This window comes from Mytilus californianus, unplaced genomic scaffold, assembly GCF_021869535.1.
Source record: "Mytilus californianus isolate M0D057914Y unplaced genomic scaffold, xbMytCali1.0.p SCAF_6, whole genome shotgun sequence".
In the NCBI taxonomy this organism is placed as follows: domain Eukaryota; kingdom Metazoa; phylum Mollusca; class Bivalvia; order Mytilida; family Mytilidae; genus Mytilus; species Mytilus californianus.
The window spans coordinates 56,972,631-56,990,952 of NW_026262712.1; the positions used below are offsets into that span (position 1 = coordinate 56,972,631).

Below are 18,322 nucleotides of genomic sequence, written 5' to 3' on the forward strand. Positions count from 1 at the left end.
AACAGCATCCTGTTACAATTATTTCTTGTTTATTTTAATCTGCTGAGAGACCACCTTTACATATTATATTTATCAGTGTTTGTGCAAACAGAATTGTCTATTCAGTATTATTTTCCTCTCACATGCATCACATCTTATTAATTACATGGATAAAGGAAGATGTGGTATGAGTGCCAATGAGACAACTCTCCATCCAAGTGACAATTTATAAAAGTAAACCATTATAGGTCAAGGTACGGCCTTCAACACGGAGCATTGGCTCACACCGAACAGCAAGCTATAAAGGGCCTCAAAAAATTACTAGTGTAAAACCATTCAAACGGAAAAAACAACGGTCTAATCTATATGAAAAAAAAAAAAAATTTTGGCATATTTGTTTTCCTCTGAAATTACACATCTATAATTCTTACCCCAGATGCTTAGCCACATGAAGCATTTACCTCTTATTTGAGACATAGATAGTCTTTGTTTCTACAGAAGTGAGAAGAACATTGGAAGTCAGAATGTTCTGACTTATTAAAGTCTGAATGTTCTGACTTATAAAAGTCTGAATGTTCTGACTTAATAAGGTCAGAAAGACTCAGAATGATCTGGAAATACTGACTTTTTTTAATGTTTAGAGTATTTTAGAATATGAATGCACTTGTCATGCTAGTACCATAAGAAACCCTGACAAGATTTTGTTCCCAAATAACAATTTTTTAAAGATATTGTGAATAACAAGTGTACAATGGAACATAAATTACAAAGTTATAAGTGTTGTGAAAAAAGCTGTTTAAAAAAAAAATCAATAGATAGTTATCTTTCAACTTTTACATGTATTTAAAAAACAGTGAAAATATTATGGATTATATGTACGGCTTCTTGAAGGACAACTAATTTTAAACATTCTTAATTATAATTAAATTTCCCCAACATTTTGCTTACAAACTCTTTAATTTCTAAAGTCAAATTGAAAGTTGTCTTCACAGATTCAATGTGTCTGAAAATGTTATATTGAAAAAACAATACTTTTATATCCTCAAATAAAATGGGTATACCATGAGTTTAATGGTCATGCAGATATGCAATCCAGGATGTTAACAATCAGAGTTTAGATTACAGTCATATAGTAATAGGCAGAGTTTTTCTTATATAATCAATAACCAGAGTAAAGATAATTGATTAATAGAGGTTTAGTTTAATATAAGTAATAAACAAAGCTAATTAATACACTTGCAATAACATACATGTAGTTAAATTAGTAAATACAGAATATTCATAAAAAATTCAGACAGAAATACTGTAATAGGTCAAGTCATTAGGGACGACATCAAAAGTTCAATATAGGATAAAAAACTTAATTCACATCACATAGTTTTTTCACTGACCCACCCACCCCCCTCTTAACTTAATTTGGGAAAGATTGATTGACCAATATGGATTTATGTAAAATCGATTTTGGATAAACAAAACTTGCAGCAACTTTAACCCCACTCCCACCCCCAAACTATTTGATTTAAGTTTTTTTATCCTACATTGGTCTTTTGATGGCGTCCCTTAGAATGTGCTGACTTTGTACATGTTGTAGTGATAGTTATGGCACCCATACAACATATAGGAATCAGTCAAAAGGAGAGAAAAATTCCCGAAATTTGTCACATAGTGACATTTGTGAGTCGGAATAACAAAATATAGACTCATTAATCTCTCCATCTTTTCAAAAATTATGAACCAGATTTTATGCATATCCATTTAGTTTTTGACGGACTCTTTTAAGTCAGAACATGATTTGACCTGTTTGAGTCAATTTGCAGAACAAAATTTCCAATCAAAGCTATGTGTTCTTCCTCTTAGCCCCCTTCTGAATCTGCCACTGTTGAGTTTATTAATTGATTTTTCCATACATTATCATTAATATCAAATGGCAATGCCTGACTTAATAATTTCAATAAATTTAGTTTTTGACTAATTTTTTAAAGTCAGAACATGACTTGACCTGTTTAAGTCAATTTGCAGAACAAAATTTCCAATCAAAGCTAGGTGTACTTCCTTTAAGCCCTGCAATGCCCGGCTTAAATATTTCAATAAATTTATTTTAGTTTTGGACTGACTCTTTTAAGTCAGAACATGATTTGACCTGTTTAAAACAAAATACATTTAATATTGAATATACCAAATAAACTTTTTTATTGTCCTCATTATTGTGACTTATGGGGACTTTATTCTCTCTGTCTTTTATCTGGCTCACCCATACATTTTTAAATCAATATGACAATACTATACTTAAAAGTTGTAATAAGTTTAGTTTTGTTTGACTCTTTGAAGTCAGAACATGATTTGACCTGTTAAAGTCAGTTAACAGAACAAAATTTCCAATCAAAGCTAGGTGTACTTCCTTTAAGCCCTGCTTCTGAATCTGCCATTTTCGAGTTTATTATTTGATAAGTTTTTAGAAACAATTAAGTCAAATGGTTATTTATTTTAGGGGATCTTACATATATTTCCTGTGTCTTTTATCTGACGTTCATATACATTCATTAAATAACATATGGCAATGCCCAGCTTATATATTTCAATAAATTTATTTTAGTTTTGGACTGACTCTTTTAAGTCAGAACATGATTTGACCTGTTTAAAACAAAATACATTTAATATTGAATATACCAAGTAAACTTTTTTATAGTCCTCATTATTGTGACTTATGGCTACCTTATTTCCTCTGTCTTTTATCTGGCTCACCTATATATTTTTAAATCAATATGACAATACTAGACTTAAAAGTTGTAATAAGTTAAGTTTTGTTTGACTCTTTGAAGTCAGAACATGATTTGACCTGTTAAAGTCAGTTTACAGAACAAAATTTCCAATCAAAGCTAGGTGTACTTTTTAAGCCCTGCTTCTGAATCTGCCATTTTCGAGTTTATTATTTGATAAGTTTTTAGAAACAATTAAGTCAAATGGTTATTTATTTTAGGGGATCTTACATCTATTTCCTGTGTCTTTTATCTGACGTTCCCATACATTCATTAAATAACATATGGCAATGCCCAGCTTATATATTTCAATACATTTATTTTAGTTTTGGACTGACTGTTTTAAGTCAGAACATGATTTGACCTGTTTAAAACAAAATACATTTAATATTGAATATACCAAGTGCACTTTTTTATAGTCCTCATTATTGTGACTTATGGCTACCTTATTTCCTCTGTCTTTTATCTGGCTCACCTATATATTTTTAAATCAATATGACAATACTAGACTTAAAAGTTGTAATAAGTTAAGTTTTGTTTGACTCTTTGAAGTCAGAACATGATTTGACCTGTTAAAGTCAGTTTACAGAACAAAATTTCCAATCAAAACTGGTCTTTTCCTCTAAGCCCCCCCCCCCCCCCCCCCCCCCCCAAATCTGTTTAGAAACAATTCAGTCAAATGGTTTTAAAATAATATTTTTTATAACCAAAAGTTCCATTTGTTAACTTAACAGAAAAAAAGTCATACAAATGCAGAAATAGAATAAAATTTTAAGATAATTTGATGAAATTTGTAAACAAAATACATTTGAATATTAAATATACCAAATAAACTTTTTTATAGTCCTCATTATTGTGACTTTATTATTGGGTGTCTTTTATCTGATTTCCCCATACATTCTTAAATGCATATGACAATTCCAGACTTACAAGTTGCAATAATTAGTAAAAGTATAGTTTTTGACTGACTCTTTGAAGTCAGAACATAATGTGACTTGTTCAAGTCAGTTTGCACAACAGGATTTACCTCAATGAAATATTAAGATATCAAATATATACCAAATTAACTTTTATATAGTTCTAAAAATTGTGACTTAATATTTGTGATCTTTTTTCCTACTTGTATCCATACATTCTAACAATCACATCACAATCATGACAATGCCAGACTGTTACAGTTGCAATCCATTTAGTGTTTGACAGACTCTTATAAGTCAGAACATGATTTGACCTGCTTGAGTCAGTTTACAGAAAACAATTTCCAATCAAAGCTATGTGTTCTTCCTCTTAGTCCCCTTCTGAATCTGCCACTGTTGAGTTTATTAATTGATAAGTTTTAAGAAACAATTAAGTCAAATGGTTATTTATCTTAGAGGATCTTGCATGTATTTCGTGTGTATTTTATCTGACTTTTCCATACATATCATTAATATCATATGGCAATGCCTGACTTAAAAATTTCAATAAATTTAGTTTTTGACTGATATTTTTAAGTCAGAACATGATTTGACCTGTTTAAGTCAATTTGTCAGAACATAATTTGACCTGTTCAAGTCAGTTTGCAGAACAAAATTTCCAATTAAAGCTAGGTGTACTTCCTTTAAGCCCTGCTTCTGAATCTGCCATTTTTGAGTTTATTATTTGATAAATTTTTAGAAACAATTAAGTCAAATGGTTATTTATTTTAGGGGATCTTACATATATTTCCTATGTCTTTTATCTGACGTTCTCATACATTCATTAATATCATATGGAAGTGTCCAACTTTAAAATTTCAATAAACTTAGTTTTGGACTGACTGCTTTAAGTCAGAACATGATTTGACCTGTTTAAAACAAAATACATTTAATATTGAATATACCAAATAAACTTTTTTATAGTCCTCATTATTGTGACTTTAGGGGACCTTATTTCCTCTGTCTTTTATCTGGCTTTCCCATACATTTTTAAATCCATACGACAATACTAGACTTAAAAGTTGTATTAATAAGTTTAGTTTTGACTGACTCTTTGAAAGCAGAACATGATTTGACCTGTTAAAGTCAGTTTACAGAACAAAATTTCCAATCAAAGCTAGGTGTTCTTCCTCTAAGCCCCCCCCCCTAAATATGAATCTACTACTGTTGAGTTAATTAATTGATAAGTTTTTTTAGAAACAATTCAGCCAAATGGTTATTAAAATTTTATTTTTTTTGGCAACCACAAGTTCTATGTGTAAACTTAACAGAAAAGAAAAGTCATGAAAATACAGAAATAAAATAAAATTTTAAGATAATTTGATGAAAATCTTTAAAAACAAAATGCATTTGATATTGAATATACCAAATAAACTTTTTTATAGTCCTCATTATTGTGACGTAAGGGGACCTTATTTCATCTGGCTTTTATCTGGCTTTCCCATACATTTTAAAATCAATATGAAAATCCCCCCCCCCCTTTTTTCCCTTTATCTGAATCTGCTACTGTTTAGTTAATTAATCATGTTAATTGATAAGTTTTTTTAGAAACAATTCAGTCGAATGGTCTTTAAAATAATATTTTTTACAACCAAAAGTTCCATGTGTTAACTTAACAGAAAAGAAAAAGTCATGAAAATACAGAAATAGAATAAAATTTTAAGATAATTTGATGAAACTTGTAAACAAAATACATTTGAATATTACATATACCAAACAAACTTTTTTATAGTCCTCATTATTGTGACTTTATTATTGGGTGTCTTTTATCTGTTTTTCCCAAACATTCTTAAATGCATATGACAATGCCAGACTTAGAAGTTGCAATAATTAGTTAAAGTATAGTTTTTGACTGACTCTTTGAAGTCAGAACATAATTTGAACTGTTTAAAACAAAATACATTTAAATATTGAATATACCAAATAAACTTTTTTATATAATCCTCATTCTTGTGACTTTAGGGGACCTTATTTCCTCTGTTTTTTATCTGGCTCTCCCATACATTTTTAAATCAATATGACAATACTAGACTTAAAAGTTGTAATAAGTTTAGTTTTGACTGACTCTTTGAGGTCAGAACATGATTTGACCTGTTAAAGTCAGTTTACAGAACAAAATTTCCAATCAAAGCTAGGTGTACTTCCTTTAATCCAAGAAAGTCCTTGCTTTCAGACTTAAATATTTCAATAAATTTATTTTAGTTTTGGACTGACTCTTTTAAGTCAGAACATGATTTGACCTGTTTAAAACAAAATACATTTAATATTGAATATACCAAATAAACTTTTTTATAGTCCTCATTATTGTGACTTATGGGGACCTAATTTTCTCAGTCTTTTATCTGGCTTACCTATACATTTTTAAATCAATATGACAATACTAGACTTAAAAGTTGTAATACGTTTAGTAAGTCAGAACATAATGTGACTTGTTTGAGTCAGTTTGCACAACAGTATTTACCTCAATGAAATATTAAAATAATAAATGTTTTGCTCTTAATACATTTAGCTTAAAGTGGATGAGAATATATCTTTTATTAACATAGTCTTATCATGAATAAGTGTCTTGTTTTTCCTTGGAAGATTTGAAGTATTGTCATGTAATGTATCCAATATTGTATTTTGTAAATCTTTTGATATTCAGAAAATTGTATGATCCATTTTTTCTCACTTGGTTTTTCTTTGTATTTTGAAATAATTGAAAGTGATGAGATAAATATATTATGTTTAGATTCTGGAAAGGAGAAGGTATGATGTCAGATGAGCCCCACTTTTTAAAACTCTTTAATTTGAAACTAGTAATCACCATATTTTTATGGAGATTGATAACAAAGTGGTAGTAATGACTGCTTCAAATCAGAACAAAAATGACCTCTCGAAGTCAAAATGCATTAAAAAGGGGCATAAATCTTATTAGAATATGAAGATATTAAGTCACAATATTTTGTGCAAAATCTGACCTGTGGAAGTCATTTTATGATAAATTAAAGTCTGACATAAACTGACCTGTACAAGTCATATTCTGTTGAGTGCAAGAAGGGAGACAACACTTACATCAAATTATATCTGACCTATGGAAGTCATTTTATTCTGACTTGTTTATGTCAGAGCTCTGACTGTTAATAAAGTGAAGTCAAAAGTCTAAGGTGCATGGATACACTGGACTGCACCATTTATTAAGATGTATTATCAATTTCCTTATTTAGAATCAGTTCCTATATGACTTACCATAATTTGTTTGGTGTACTGATCATGCTGATACATGTACGTCTAGCAGAGTAAAACAGCACCCCACAAAAAGTTTTCTTTCATTATGACCTATATTTCACTATGACACATGTATGAACTATATTTCACTATGACCTATATTTCACTATGAGCTATATTTCATACTTTACTCCACAACAGTATCACAGCAACCTTTACAATGGTTCACATTGACTATAAAAAATGGGTTACATTACGTTTTACCTTTGACCTTGTATGGGCCTACATTTCTACAAGGATAATATAAATTTGTATATACAAGTAATCATTAACAGGAGAATAAGAGCCTAAGTCATGCCCTCAGTGATGAAAAATATTTTGTTCCTGCCTACATGTATGTTCTACACTTCACTGATTCATGTTCATTTTCTTCTATATCTATCATGTCTACAGTCTTGAACATGCATGAAATATTTGCCAATGGATGTTAATTAAGCAATCATTAATCAATCAATCTGTCTTCTGTGTCTAAAGTTTTGACATGATTTTTTTAATTGATCACTCTTTGTAACAGTTTTCATAAAGGTTTATTTGCATTTTGAGGAGATACTCAGAAACATTCTCAGAAATGATCAGTAAAGTTGGCTCAGAAAGTCTGTATATATGTATTGTTATCCTTTTTGTCGAGCCTTCGACTTTAGTCGAAAAAGCGAGACATAGCGATCCTACATTCCGTCGTCGGCGGCGTCCACAAATATTCACTCTGTGGTTAAAGTTTTTGAAATTTTAATAACTTTCTTAAACTATCCTGGATTTCTACCAAACTTGGACAGAAGCTTGTTTATGATCATAAGATAGTATCCAGAAGTAAATTTTGTAAAAATAAAATTCCATTTTTTCCGTATTTTACTTATAAATGGACTTAGTTTTTCTGCTGGGAAATATTACATTCACTCTGTGGTTAAAGTTTTTAAAATTGTAATAACTTTCTTAAACTATCCTGGGTTTCTACCAAACTTGGACAGAAGCTTGTTTATGATCATAAGATAGTATCCAGAAGTAAATTTTGTAAAAAAAAAAATCCATTTTTTCCTTATTTTACTTTTAAATTGACTTAGATTTTCTGCCAGGAAACAACACATTCACTCTGTGGTTAAAGTTTTTAAAATTTTAATAACTTTCTTATACTATTTTGGATTTGTACCAAACTTGGACAGAAACTTGTTTATGATCAAAAGCTAGTATCTAGAAGGAAATTTTGTAAAAAAATAAATCCATTTTTTTCGTATTTTACTTTTAAATGGACTTAGATTTTCTGCCAGGAAACAACACATTCACTCTGTGGTTAAAGTTTTTAAAATTTTAATAACTTTCTTATACTATTTTGGATTTGTACCAAACTTGGACAGAAGCTTGTTTATGATCAAATGCTAGTATCTAGAAGGACATTTTGTTTTCTTCCAGTTAACATTACATTCAGTCTGCAGTTAAAGTTTTTAAACATTTATTAGATTCATAAACTATCCTGGATTTTTACCAAACTTGGACAGAAGCTTCTTACAATCAAAAGATAGTATCAAGAGGAATATTTTTATTGATTTACTTCCTCATTTTTGTTGAGCCTGCGATTAACAGAAAAAGTAGGCGAGACACTGGGTTCCGCGGAACCCTTACGAATTTTTTAAATGTTTAATCTGATTACAGCTTTTCTATAAAAGCATGCAAAGCAAACCTTTAATCAACTTGCTTGCTATGTTTGCTTGGCTGTTTGCAAACAATAGGTAGGCGGAGTTTCAGTCTGTTTTATATATACTGGGATTTGATTGGACAATAAAAATTGATATGCAATGAAGTTAATGTTTATTGTCCAATCAAATTCCATTATATATAGTAAACAGACTGAAACAGACTATCTACCTTTTGTTTACAAACATCCAAACAAACATAGCAAGCAAGTTGATCAAAGGTTTGCTTTGCATGCTTTTATAGAAGAGCTGTAATTATGATATATCTGTGTAACATGTGTAGCTACAAATTTAAATAGTTCACAATTATGTACATGATATAGGAACCTTAAATCTTGTTTTCAATATTGCTTCTTGTAAACCAAATATATATCTAAAATATATATGAATAGTTTATATTATAACTTATTTAATTTTGCTTCATTTGTAGTTGACCTACATATATATTAATTTCATAATTTTTAAAAAATCTGTATTTTGTGACTTATAGCTTGACACTTGGTAAAGGCGATGAAGTAGTTTGGGAAAATGTACTTGGAAGTATGAAAGTAATGTCAATCCCAGCCATCAGATTAAAGAAGTGTGGAATACAATGTTTGAGAGAAGATTTGGAGTCACCACTTGTTGTATCAGTGGTCGAGGTAAATCATATTGTTCTGATTAATATCTTGAAAATTTTGAGACAGAGAGACAAAATGTTTTTTTTATCTACCAGTGTTTGTATTAATTTCGTCATGTGAATCTTATAGCATGCATATAGTTATATGGGCCCCACCTAGTGGCCGGTAGCCCTATAGTGATCAGTCTGTCTGTCCACCATAACAAATTGTGTCCACCCTATATCTAGAGAACCGTTATAATTTTATACTTTATACTTGACATTTATATTAACCAACACCAGAGGATGTGTCATAATGTTTGTACAACTTCCTAGGTCAAAGTTCAAGGTCAAAAACTTTGGTTTCAGTTGACAACCCCATGTCCTATATATGGTAAAGATTGTGTTCACTCTAGTTATGATTTCAAAGTTTATACTTGACATGAATATTAACCAACACCAGAGGGGTAGTCATAATGTATCTACAACTTCCTAGGTCAAAGGTCAAGTTAAAAAACTTTGGTTTCAGTGGACAACCCCATATCCTATGGTACAGATCATGTCTGCTCTATATCTTGAGAACTGTTATGATTTCAAAGTTTATACATCAACCCATATATATATATCCAGAAGTCACCTAGTGGTCAACAATGAATTCACACCATGCAGTCATATCACTATCATACTATGAAAGTAAGTTCAGGATATTTATCTGTTTATTTAAATTGCCAAATATAACACTAAAAACTAAAAAACATAGAATAAAATTACTCTCAGCACATAACGAGACTATGTAATAACTTAAAAAAAAGTGCCTCATATCAGCTTATCCATACAGATATTTTACCACATGTTATTATTTACTGCAGGGCCCACAGGGATGGCTACCATCTCAATGATGTTTAGTTTGTCCACTTTTGATAAAAATGGATATAGCTATATATTTGAGATCCAAGTGCAATAGTCTATCCCCCTATGCAACTATAATATGAGATGTCACTATACACTCTATGAGTTATTGTCAGAACTACTCTGTTCTATCTTCACAGTCTCACTGGATTATAATAGCTTTTAATTCAGTTAGTTCAGAGGAAAGTATTTGTATAGTGCTGTATCTCCATGATTTCTCATGTATTTTTGCTGTAAAAAAATTATAGAGATAAATTTCTAAAACTATATTGTTTTTATACGACCGCAAAAAAATTTTTGTGGTCGTATATTGGTATGACTTTGGCGTCGTCGTCGTCCGGCGTCGTCGTCGTCCAGCGTCGTCGTCCGAATACGCATTAGTTTTCGCACTCTAACTTTAGTTTAAGTGAATGAATCTCTATGAAATTTTACCATAAGGTTCAATACAACAAAAGGAAGGTGGGGATTGATTTTGGGGGTTATGATACCAACAGTTAAGGAATTAGGGGCCAAAAAGGGGCCAAAAATAAGTATTTTCTAGTTTCCAGACAATAACTGTGGAACGGTGTATGGATCTCTCTGAAATTATACTACAAGTTTCCATACGACAAAGGGATGGTTAGGATTTGCTTTGAGGGGTTATGGCTCAAACCGTTTAAGAATTAGGGGCAAAAAAGGGGGAAAAACAAGGTTGTCCTGGTAAATGGACAAATACTTTAGTACAAAACATAATTTAAAGCAGTGTAAGGGAGATAAATCAAATACATCATTGAAATTATCTCCCTTACACTGCTTTTAAATTATGTATAAAGTAATGGTTAATGAACAATTAAGATAATTTAAAACAGTGTAAGGGAGGTAATCCAAATACAACGTTTTGGTTACTTCCCTTACACTGCTTTTAAATTATGTTTCAAGAAATGCATATTTATAAAGGAAGACCAGTAAAAATATCTGCAAATGTTTCATCTTTTTTTTTTACAAAAAAATCCATATGAAAGATTTGACACTATATTTTAAATTTTATTATAAAATAGATTAAGTTAGCACTATGGTAAATTTAAATGGGTAATTATGGTTTGGGGGAAAAAATGGGGGGGGGGGGGTAAAAAGAAATTGTGGGGGGTCAATTTTTTCTCATTTCAGATTTCAGAAATTAAAAAGAATTATTCTTCAAATATTATTTTTTTTTCAAATTTCAAATATTGAAAAATTTCAAGAAGTAATCTTTAATTGCACAGTATGGCGCATTAGATTTGTAAAATCTTTGACCACATTTATTTATTTGTTATGCCGAATCTAACGATGTATTTAGATTTTTAATTTTGGATCCAGTTTTCAAATTGGTCTACATTAAGGTCCAAAGGGTCCAAAACTAAAATTTGTTTGATTTTAACAAAAATTGAATATATGGGGTTCTTTGATAAGCTGAATCTAAACATGTATTTAGATTTTTGATTTTTGGCCCAGTTTTCAAGTTGGTCCAAATTGGGGTCCAAAATTAAACTTTGTTTGATTTCAACAAAAATTGAATATATGGGGTTCTTTGATATGCTGAATCTAACCATGTATTTAGATTTTTTATTTGTGGACCCCGCTATCAAATTGGTTCATATTGAGGTCAAAAGGGTCCAAAATTAAACTTTGTTTGATTTCATCAAAAATTGAATTATTGGGGTTCTTTGATATGCCAAATCTAACCGTGTATTTAGATTTTTAATTTTGGGTCCCGTTTTTTAAATTGGTCTACATTAAGGTCCAAAGGGTCCAAAATTAAACTTAGTTTGATTTTAACAAAAATTGAATTCTTGGGGTTCTTTGATATGCTGAATCTAAACATGTGTTTAGATTTTTGATTATGGGCCCAGTTTTCAAGTTGGTCCAAGTTGGGGTCCAAAATAAAACTTTGTTTGATTTCAACAAAAATTGAATATATGGGGTTCTTTGATATGCTGAATCTAAACATGTATTTAGATTTTAGATTTTTGGCCCAGTTTTCAAGTTGGTCCAAACTGGGGTCCAAAATTAAACTTTGTTTGATTTCAACAAAAATTGAATATATGGGGTTCTTTGATATGCTGAATCTTACCATGTATTTAGATTTTTTATTTGTGGGCCCACTATCAAATTGGTTCATATTGAGGTCAAAAGGGTCCAAAATTAAACTTTGTTTGATTTCATCAAAAATTGAATTATTGGAGTTCTTTGATATGCCAAATCTAACCGTGTATTTAGATTTTTAATTTTGGGTCCCGTTTTTTAAATAGGTCTACATTATGGTCCAAAGGGTCCAAAATTAAACTTAGTTTGATTTTAACAAAAATTGAATTTTTGGGGTTCTTTGATATGCTGAATCTAAACATGTGTTTAGATTTTTGATTATGAGCCCAGTTTTCAAGTTGGTCCAAGTTGGGGTCCAACAAAATTAAACTTTGTTTGATTTCAACAAAAATTGAATATATGGGGTTCTTTGATATGCTGAATCTAAACATGTATTTAGATTTTAGATTTTTGGCCAAGTTTTCAAGTTGGTCCAAATTGGGGTCCAAAATTAAACTTTGTTTGATTTTAACAAAAATTGAATATATGGGGTTCTTTGATATGCTGAATCTTACCTTGTATTTAGATTTTTTATTTGTGGGCCTGCTATCAAATTGGTTCATATTGAGGTCAAAAGGGTCCAAAATCAAACTTTGTTTGATTATATCAAAAATTGAATTATTGGGGTTCTTTGATATGCCAAATCTAACCCTGTTTTTAGATTTTTAATTTTGGGTCCCGTTTTTTAAATTGGTCTACATTAAGGTCCAAAGGGTCCAAAATTAAACTTAGTTTGATTTTAACAAAAAATGAATTCTTGGGGTACTTTGATATGCTGAATCTAAACATGTGTTTAGATTTTTGATTATGGGACCAGTTTTCAAGTTTGTCCAAGTTGGGGTCCAAAATTTAACTTTGTTTGATTTCAACAAAAATTGAATATATGGGGTTCTTTGATATGCTGAATCTAACCATGTATTTTGATTTTGGACATTGGACCATAATAGGTGAATGTCCAATCTGTGTCAGAAACCTATGCTGTGTCAAATATTTAATCACAATCCAAATTCAGAGCTGTATCAAGCTTGAATGTTGTGTCCATACTTGCCCCAACTGTTCAGGGTTCGACCTCTGCGGTTGTATCAAGCTGCGCCCAGCGAAGCATTTTATTGTAACTTCCAGACATAACTTGTGTGTAAGTGTATGGATCTCTCTGACATTGTACCACAAGGTTCCATATCACAAAGGGAATGCTGGGATTGATTTTGGGGGTAATTGCCTCCAAATTTTAGGAATTAGGGGCAAAAAAGGGGCAAAAAACAAGCATTCTTCTAGTTTCCGGATAATAACTTGTGTGTAAGTGTATGGATCTTTATGAAATTGTACTACAAGGTTCCATATCACAAAGGGAAAGCTGGGTTTGAGTTTGGGGGTAATTGCCCTAAATGTTTAGGAATTTGAGGCCAAAAAGGGGCCAAAAAACAAGCATTTTTATACGACCGCAAAAAAATTTTGTGGTCGTTTATTGGTATGACGTTGGCGTCGTCGTCGTCGTCGTCCGGCGTCGTCGTCCGAATACATATTGGTTTTCGCACTCTAACTTTAGTTTAAGTGAATGGATCTTTTTGAAATTTCACCATAAGGTTAAATACCACAAAAGGAAGGTTGGGATTGATTTTGGGGGTTATGGTACCAACAGTTAAGGAATTAGGGGCCAAAAAGGGGCCAAAAATGAGCATTTTCTAGTTTCCAGACAATAACTGTGGAACGGTGTATGGATCTCTCTGAAATTATACTACAAGTTTCTATACCACAAAGGGATGGTTAGGATTTGCTTTGGGGGGTTATGGCTCAAACCGTTTAGGAATTAGGGGCAAAAAAAGGGGGAAAAACAAGGTTGTCCTGGTTAATGGACAAATACTTTAGTACAAAACATAATTTAAAGCAGTGTAAGGGAGATAAATCAAATACATCATTGAAATTATCTCCCTTACACTGCTTTTAAATTATGTATAAAGTAATGGTTAATGAACAATAAAGATAATCTAAAACAGTGTAAGGGAGGTAATCCAAATACAACGTTTTGGTTGCTTCCCTTACACTGCTTTTAAATTATGTTTAAAGAAATGCATATTTATAAAGGAAGACCAGTAAAAATATCTGCAAATGTTTTCATCTTTTTTTTTAACCAAAAAATCCATATGAAAGATTTGACACTATATTTTTATTAATTCTATTATAAAATAGATTAAGTTAGCACTATGGTAAATTTAAATGGGTAATTATGGTTGCCAACTCCATTGGAAATTTGAATTGAGATTATGACCATATCTTGAGGGAAAGAATTTTTTTGGGGGAAAAAGGGGGGGGGGGGATAAAAAGAAATTGTGGGGGCCAATTTTTTCTCATTTCAGATTTCAGAAATTAAAAAGAATTATTCTTCAAATATTTTTTTTTTTTCAAATTTCAAATATTGAAAAATTTCAAGAAGTAATCTTTAATTGCACAGTATGGCGCATTAGATTTGTAAAATCTTTGATCACATTTATTTATTTGTTATGCCGAATCTAACAGTGTATTTAGATTTTTAATTTTGGGTCCAGTTTTCAAATTGGTCTACATTAATGTCCAAAGGGTCCAAAATTAAACTTTGTTTGATTTTAGCAAAAATTGAATATATGAGGTTCTTTGATATGCTGAATCTAAACATGTATTTAGATTTTTGATTTATTTGTGGACCCCGTTATCTAATTGGTTCATATTGAGGTCAAAAGGGTCCAAAATTAAACTTTGTTTGATTTCATTTAAAATTGAATTATTGGGGTTCTTTGATATTCCAAATCTAACCATGTATTTAGGTTTTTAATTTTGGGTCCTGTTTTTTAAATTGGTCTACATTGAGGTCCAAAGGGTCCAAAATTAAACTTAGTTTGATTTTAACAAAAATTGAATTCTTGGGGTTCTTTGATTTGCTGAATCTAAACATGTGTTTAGATTTTTGATTATGGGCCCAGTTTTCAAGTTGGTCCAAGATAGGGTCCCGTATTTAAACTTTGTTTGATTTCAACAAAAATTGAATATATGGGGTTCTTTGATATGCTGAATCTAAACATGTATTTAGATTTTTGATTATGGGCCCAGTTTTCAAGTTGGTCCAAATTGGGGTCCAAAATTAAACTTTGTTTGATTTCAACAAAAATTGAATATATGGGGTTCTTTTATATGCTGAATCTAACCATGTATTTAGATTTTTTATTTGTAGGCCCCGCTATCAAATTGGTTCATATTGAGGTCAAAAGGGTCCAAAATTAAACTTTGTTTGATTTCATCGAAAATTGAATTATTGGGGTTCTTTGATATGCCAAATCTAACCGTGTTTTTAGATTTTTAATTTGGGTCCCGTTTTTTAAATTGGTCTTCATTGAGGTCCAAAGGGTCCAAAATTAAACTTAGTTTGATTTTAACAAAAATTGAATTCTTGGGGTTCTTTGATATGCTGAATCTAAACATGTGTTTAGATTTTTGATTATGGGCCCAGTTTTCAAGTTGGTCCAAGTTGGGGTCCAAAATTAAACTTTTTTTGATTTCAACAAAAATTGAATATATGGGGTTCTTTGATATGCTTAATCTAACCATGAATTTATATTTTTTTGTGGGCCCCGCTATCAAATTGGTTCATATTGAGGTCAAAAGGGTCCAAAATTAAACTTTGTTTGATTTCATCAAAAATTGAATTATTGGGGTTCTTTGATATTCCAAATCTAACCGTGTATTTAGATTTTTAATTTTAAGTCCCGTTTTTTAAATTGGTCTACATTAAGGTCCAAAGGGTCCAAAATTAAACTTAGTTTGATTTTAGCAAAAATTGAATTCTTGGGGTTCTTTGATATGCTGAATCTAAACATGTGTTTAGATTTTTGATTATGGGCCCAGTTTTCAAGTTTGTCCAAGTTGGGGTCCAAAATTAAACTTTGTTTGATTTTAACAAAAATTGAATATATGGGGTTCTTTGATATGCTGAATCTAACCATGTATTTTGATTTTGGACATTGGACCATAATAGGTAAATTAAAAAAATTCAAGTTCTTAGACCACATTCTTTCTGTGTCAGAAACCTATGCTGTGTCAAATATTTAATAACAATCCAAATTCAGAGCTGTATCAAGCTTGAATGTTGTGTCCATACTTGCCCCAACTGTTCAGGGTTCGACCTCTGCGGTCGTATCAAGCTGCGCCCCAGCGAAGCATTTTATTGTGAAATGTTGTATCTCCAAAAAAGGGGATACTTTATTTGTCTAACATTGTTTAAGTTGCTTGTCTGTTAAAAAAAATTATTAAACATAAATTTGATTCCTATTGATAACTTTTTATGTCTCAGTCAAATATTTATGATATTGAGCTTTTATTAAACATGTTAAACTTTAACTTAAATTTTTAGCACTGTTGCCAAATGGGAAAAACATTATTATAAGATTCACTGTACAAATTTTGTTAGAAGTTTTTAATTGAATTTATGTGAGTCGTGTGAGTTATTGCCCTTAGTTGACAATTTTAACTAGCCTAGGGATGTCAACTGGGTGAAGAATTACTAACGAGTATTCATTGCTTTTATGGAGCGATACTCCAGTACTCGCTTGGGAATATATCTACAAAACAGAAATCAAATCAAAGTGATTATGCATTTTATGATTTTGGGTTGTTGTCTTTTTAAAAATTAACTACATTATAAAATTGAGAATTGAAATGGGCAATGTGTCAAAGAGACAACAACCTGACCAAAAGAGCAGAACACAGCTGAAGGACAAGGAATCATATACCTTTATTAATAGCTCATTTACTAGGAAACACCATTCAAATCAATAAAGTTTAATAAACATACATTGAAAAATGTTTCCAAAGTCAAACCAGATAAAGCAGTGTTCTCCCCAGGCCCTTAAAGGACCGCGGGCCCGCGATGTATAATTTTTTACCGTGGTGGTATCGTTCTTACCGCGATGTATAATTTTTTCTCCGTGGTGGTATCGTTCTTACCGCGATGTATAATTTTTCTCCGTGGTGCTAAAATTTTCAGTTAAAAAATCGTAAATCGGTAAAGTTTTAAACGACTTGTTAAATCTTTTCCGTGCGGTATAAAATTCCAGTTGAAATTTGACCAGTTCAAACCAGTTCAACACAGATTGTTTACACCACGTGATCGATTTACCTTATGAGGTTAACCTTGTTGATTGGATTTAATCGATGTAATTAACACTTGTAACATGATTCTTTTGTGTTTTAATTAAGAGTTCATAACTTTATGATCGCAGATAACTATTTTATGGCTTCACTCTCCACCCAAGCACTGACCTGTGACAAGTCGGCAAATACTTTGTACACAAACAGTGTCTTGACCCGATAGGAACATTTTTTGTACATCATAATGGTGGCTCATTACGTATAATGGACAACTATACATTTCCCAATTCTTATATAATAGTATTATATGTCTCTGATTAAACCATGGCCAATATTATCTTTAATTATGACATTGTTATTGCATGAAAGTCGGGTTTCAAACTGTCTGTACATATCACATGACCCAGTTAGTTCACGTAGAATATTCAAGTTTATTTACACTTAATTGCGATCTATTATATTTTATAAATAAAATGCATGACTGTACCTTCAAACTGGATATCTATATCCATAATTAATGAATAACAGAAGTAATCTTGCAAATTTTATCCATAAGCACATGTTAAATCTATTTATATCTACTTCCTGTCATTTAGGCGGGAAAATAAGGAGACTTAGTTGTTGACATTGAATATGATTACTTATAGATCTATAGACCAAAGATAAATTTATAGATTTAGGAATTCTTTTTAAATGGTTCATGACAAACAGTCAGAGCTCTGACATAAACAAGTCAGAATAAAATGACTTCTTCAAGTCAGAAAGTGTTTTGAAATTCTGACCTGTACGCGTCAATTTTTGTTTTGCGTAGTTTTCACTCGAGTCCGTCAAACCAGAAGTTATTTTGAATTTGCCGCCGATCTACGACACATACGATCACGTGGTTTTTTGCAAGAGATCACGTGTTTGAGAGTCGTTGTTTTGGAAGTGTCTCGAACGAGAAGTCATTGAATATTA

The 18,322-nt window shown here is 31.1% G+C and overlaps 3 protein-coding genes across 10 annotated transcripts in view; all 3 read left to right on the forward strand.

Moving 5' to 3' along the window:
- The window catches only part of LOC127705703 (CD82 antigen-like), a 237,599-nt gene that overhangs the window by 102,195 nt on the left and 117,082 nt on the right, over positions 1 to 18,322 (forward strand). The gene's annotated exons all lie outside the window — the stretch shown is intronic.
- LOC127705678 (uncharacterized) overlaps positions 1 to 18,322 on the forward strand; it is a 168,176-nt gene that overhangs the window by 25,597 nt on the left and 124,257 nt on the right. The gene's annotated exons all lie outside the window — the stretch shown is intronic.
- The window catches only part of LOC127705695 (uncharacterized), a 134,054-nt gene that overhangs the window by 18,098 nt on the left and 97,634 nt on the right, over positions 1 to 18,322 (forward strand). For 6 of the 8 annotated variants that reach the window (XM_052210059.1, XM_052210058.1, XM_052210060.1 and 3 more), the window contains exon 3: positions 9,134 to 9,284. The exons of the other annotated variants lie outside the window; for them this stretch is intronic. In XM_052210059.1, the coding sequence (XP_052066019.1) occupies positions 9,134 to 9,284 (151 nt within the window). The remainder of the gene's footprint in view (positions 1 to 9,133; positions 9,285 to 18,322) is intronic. 8 annotated transcript variants of the gene reach the window in all.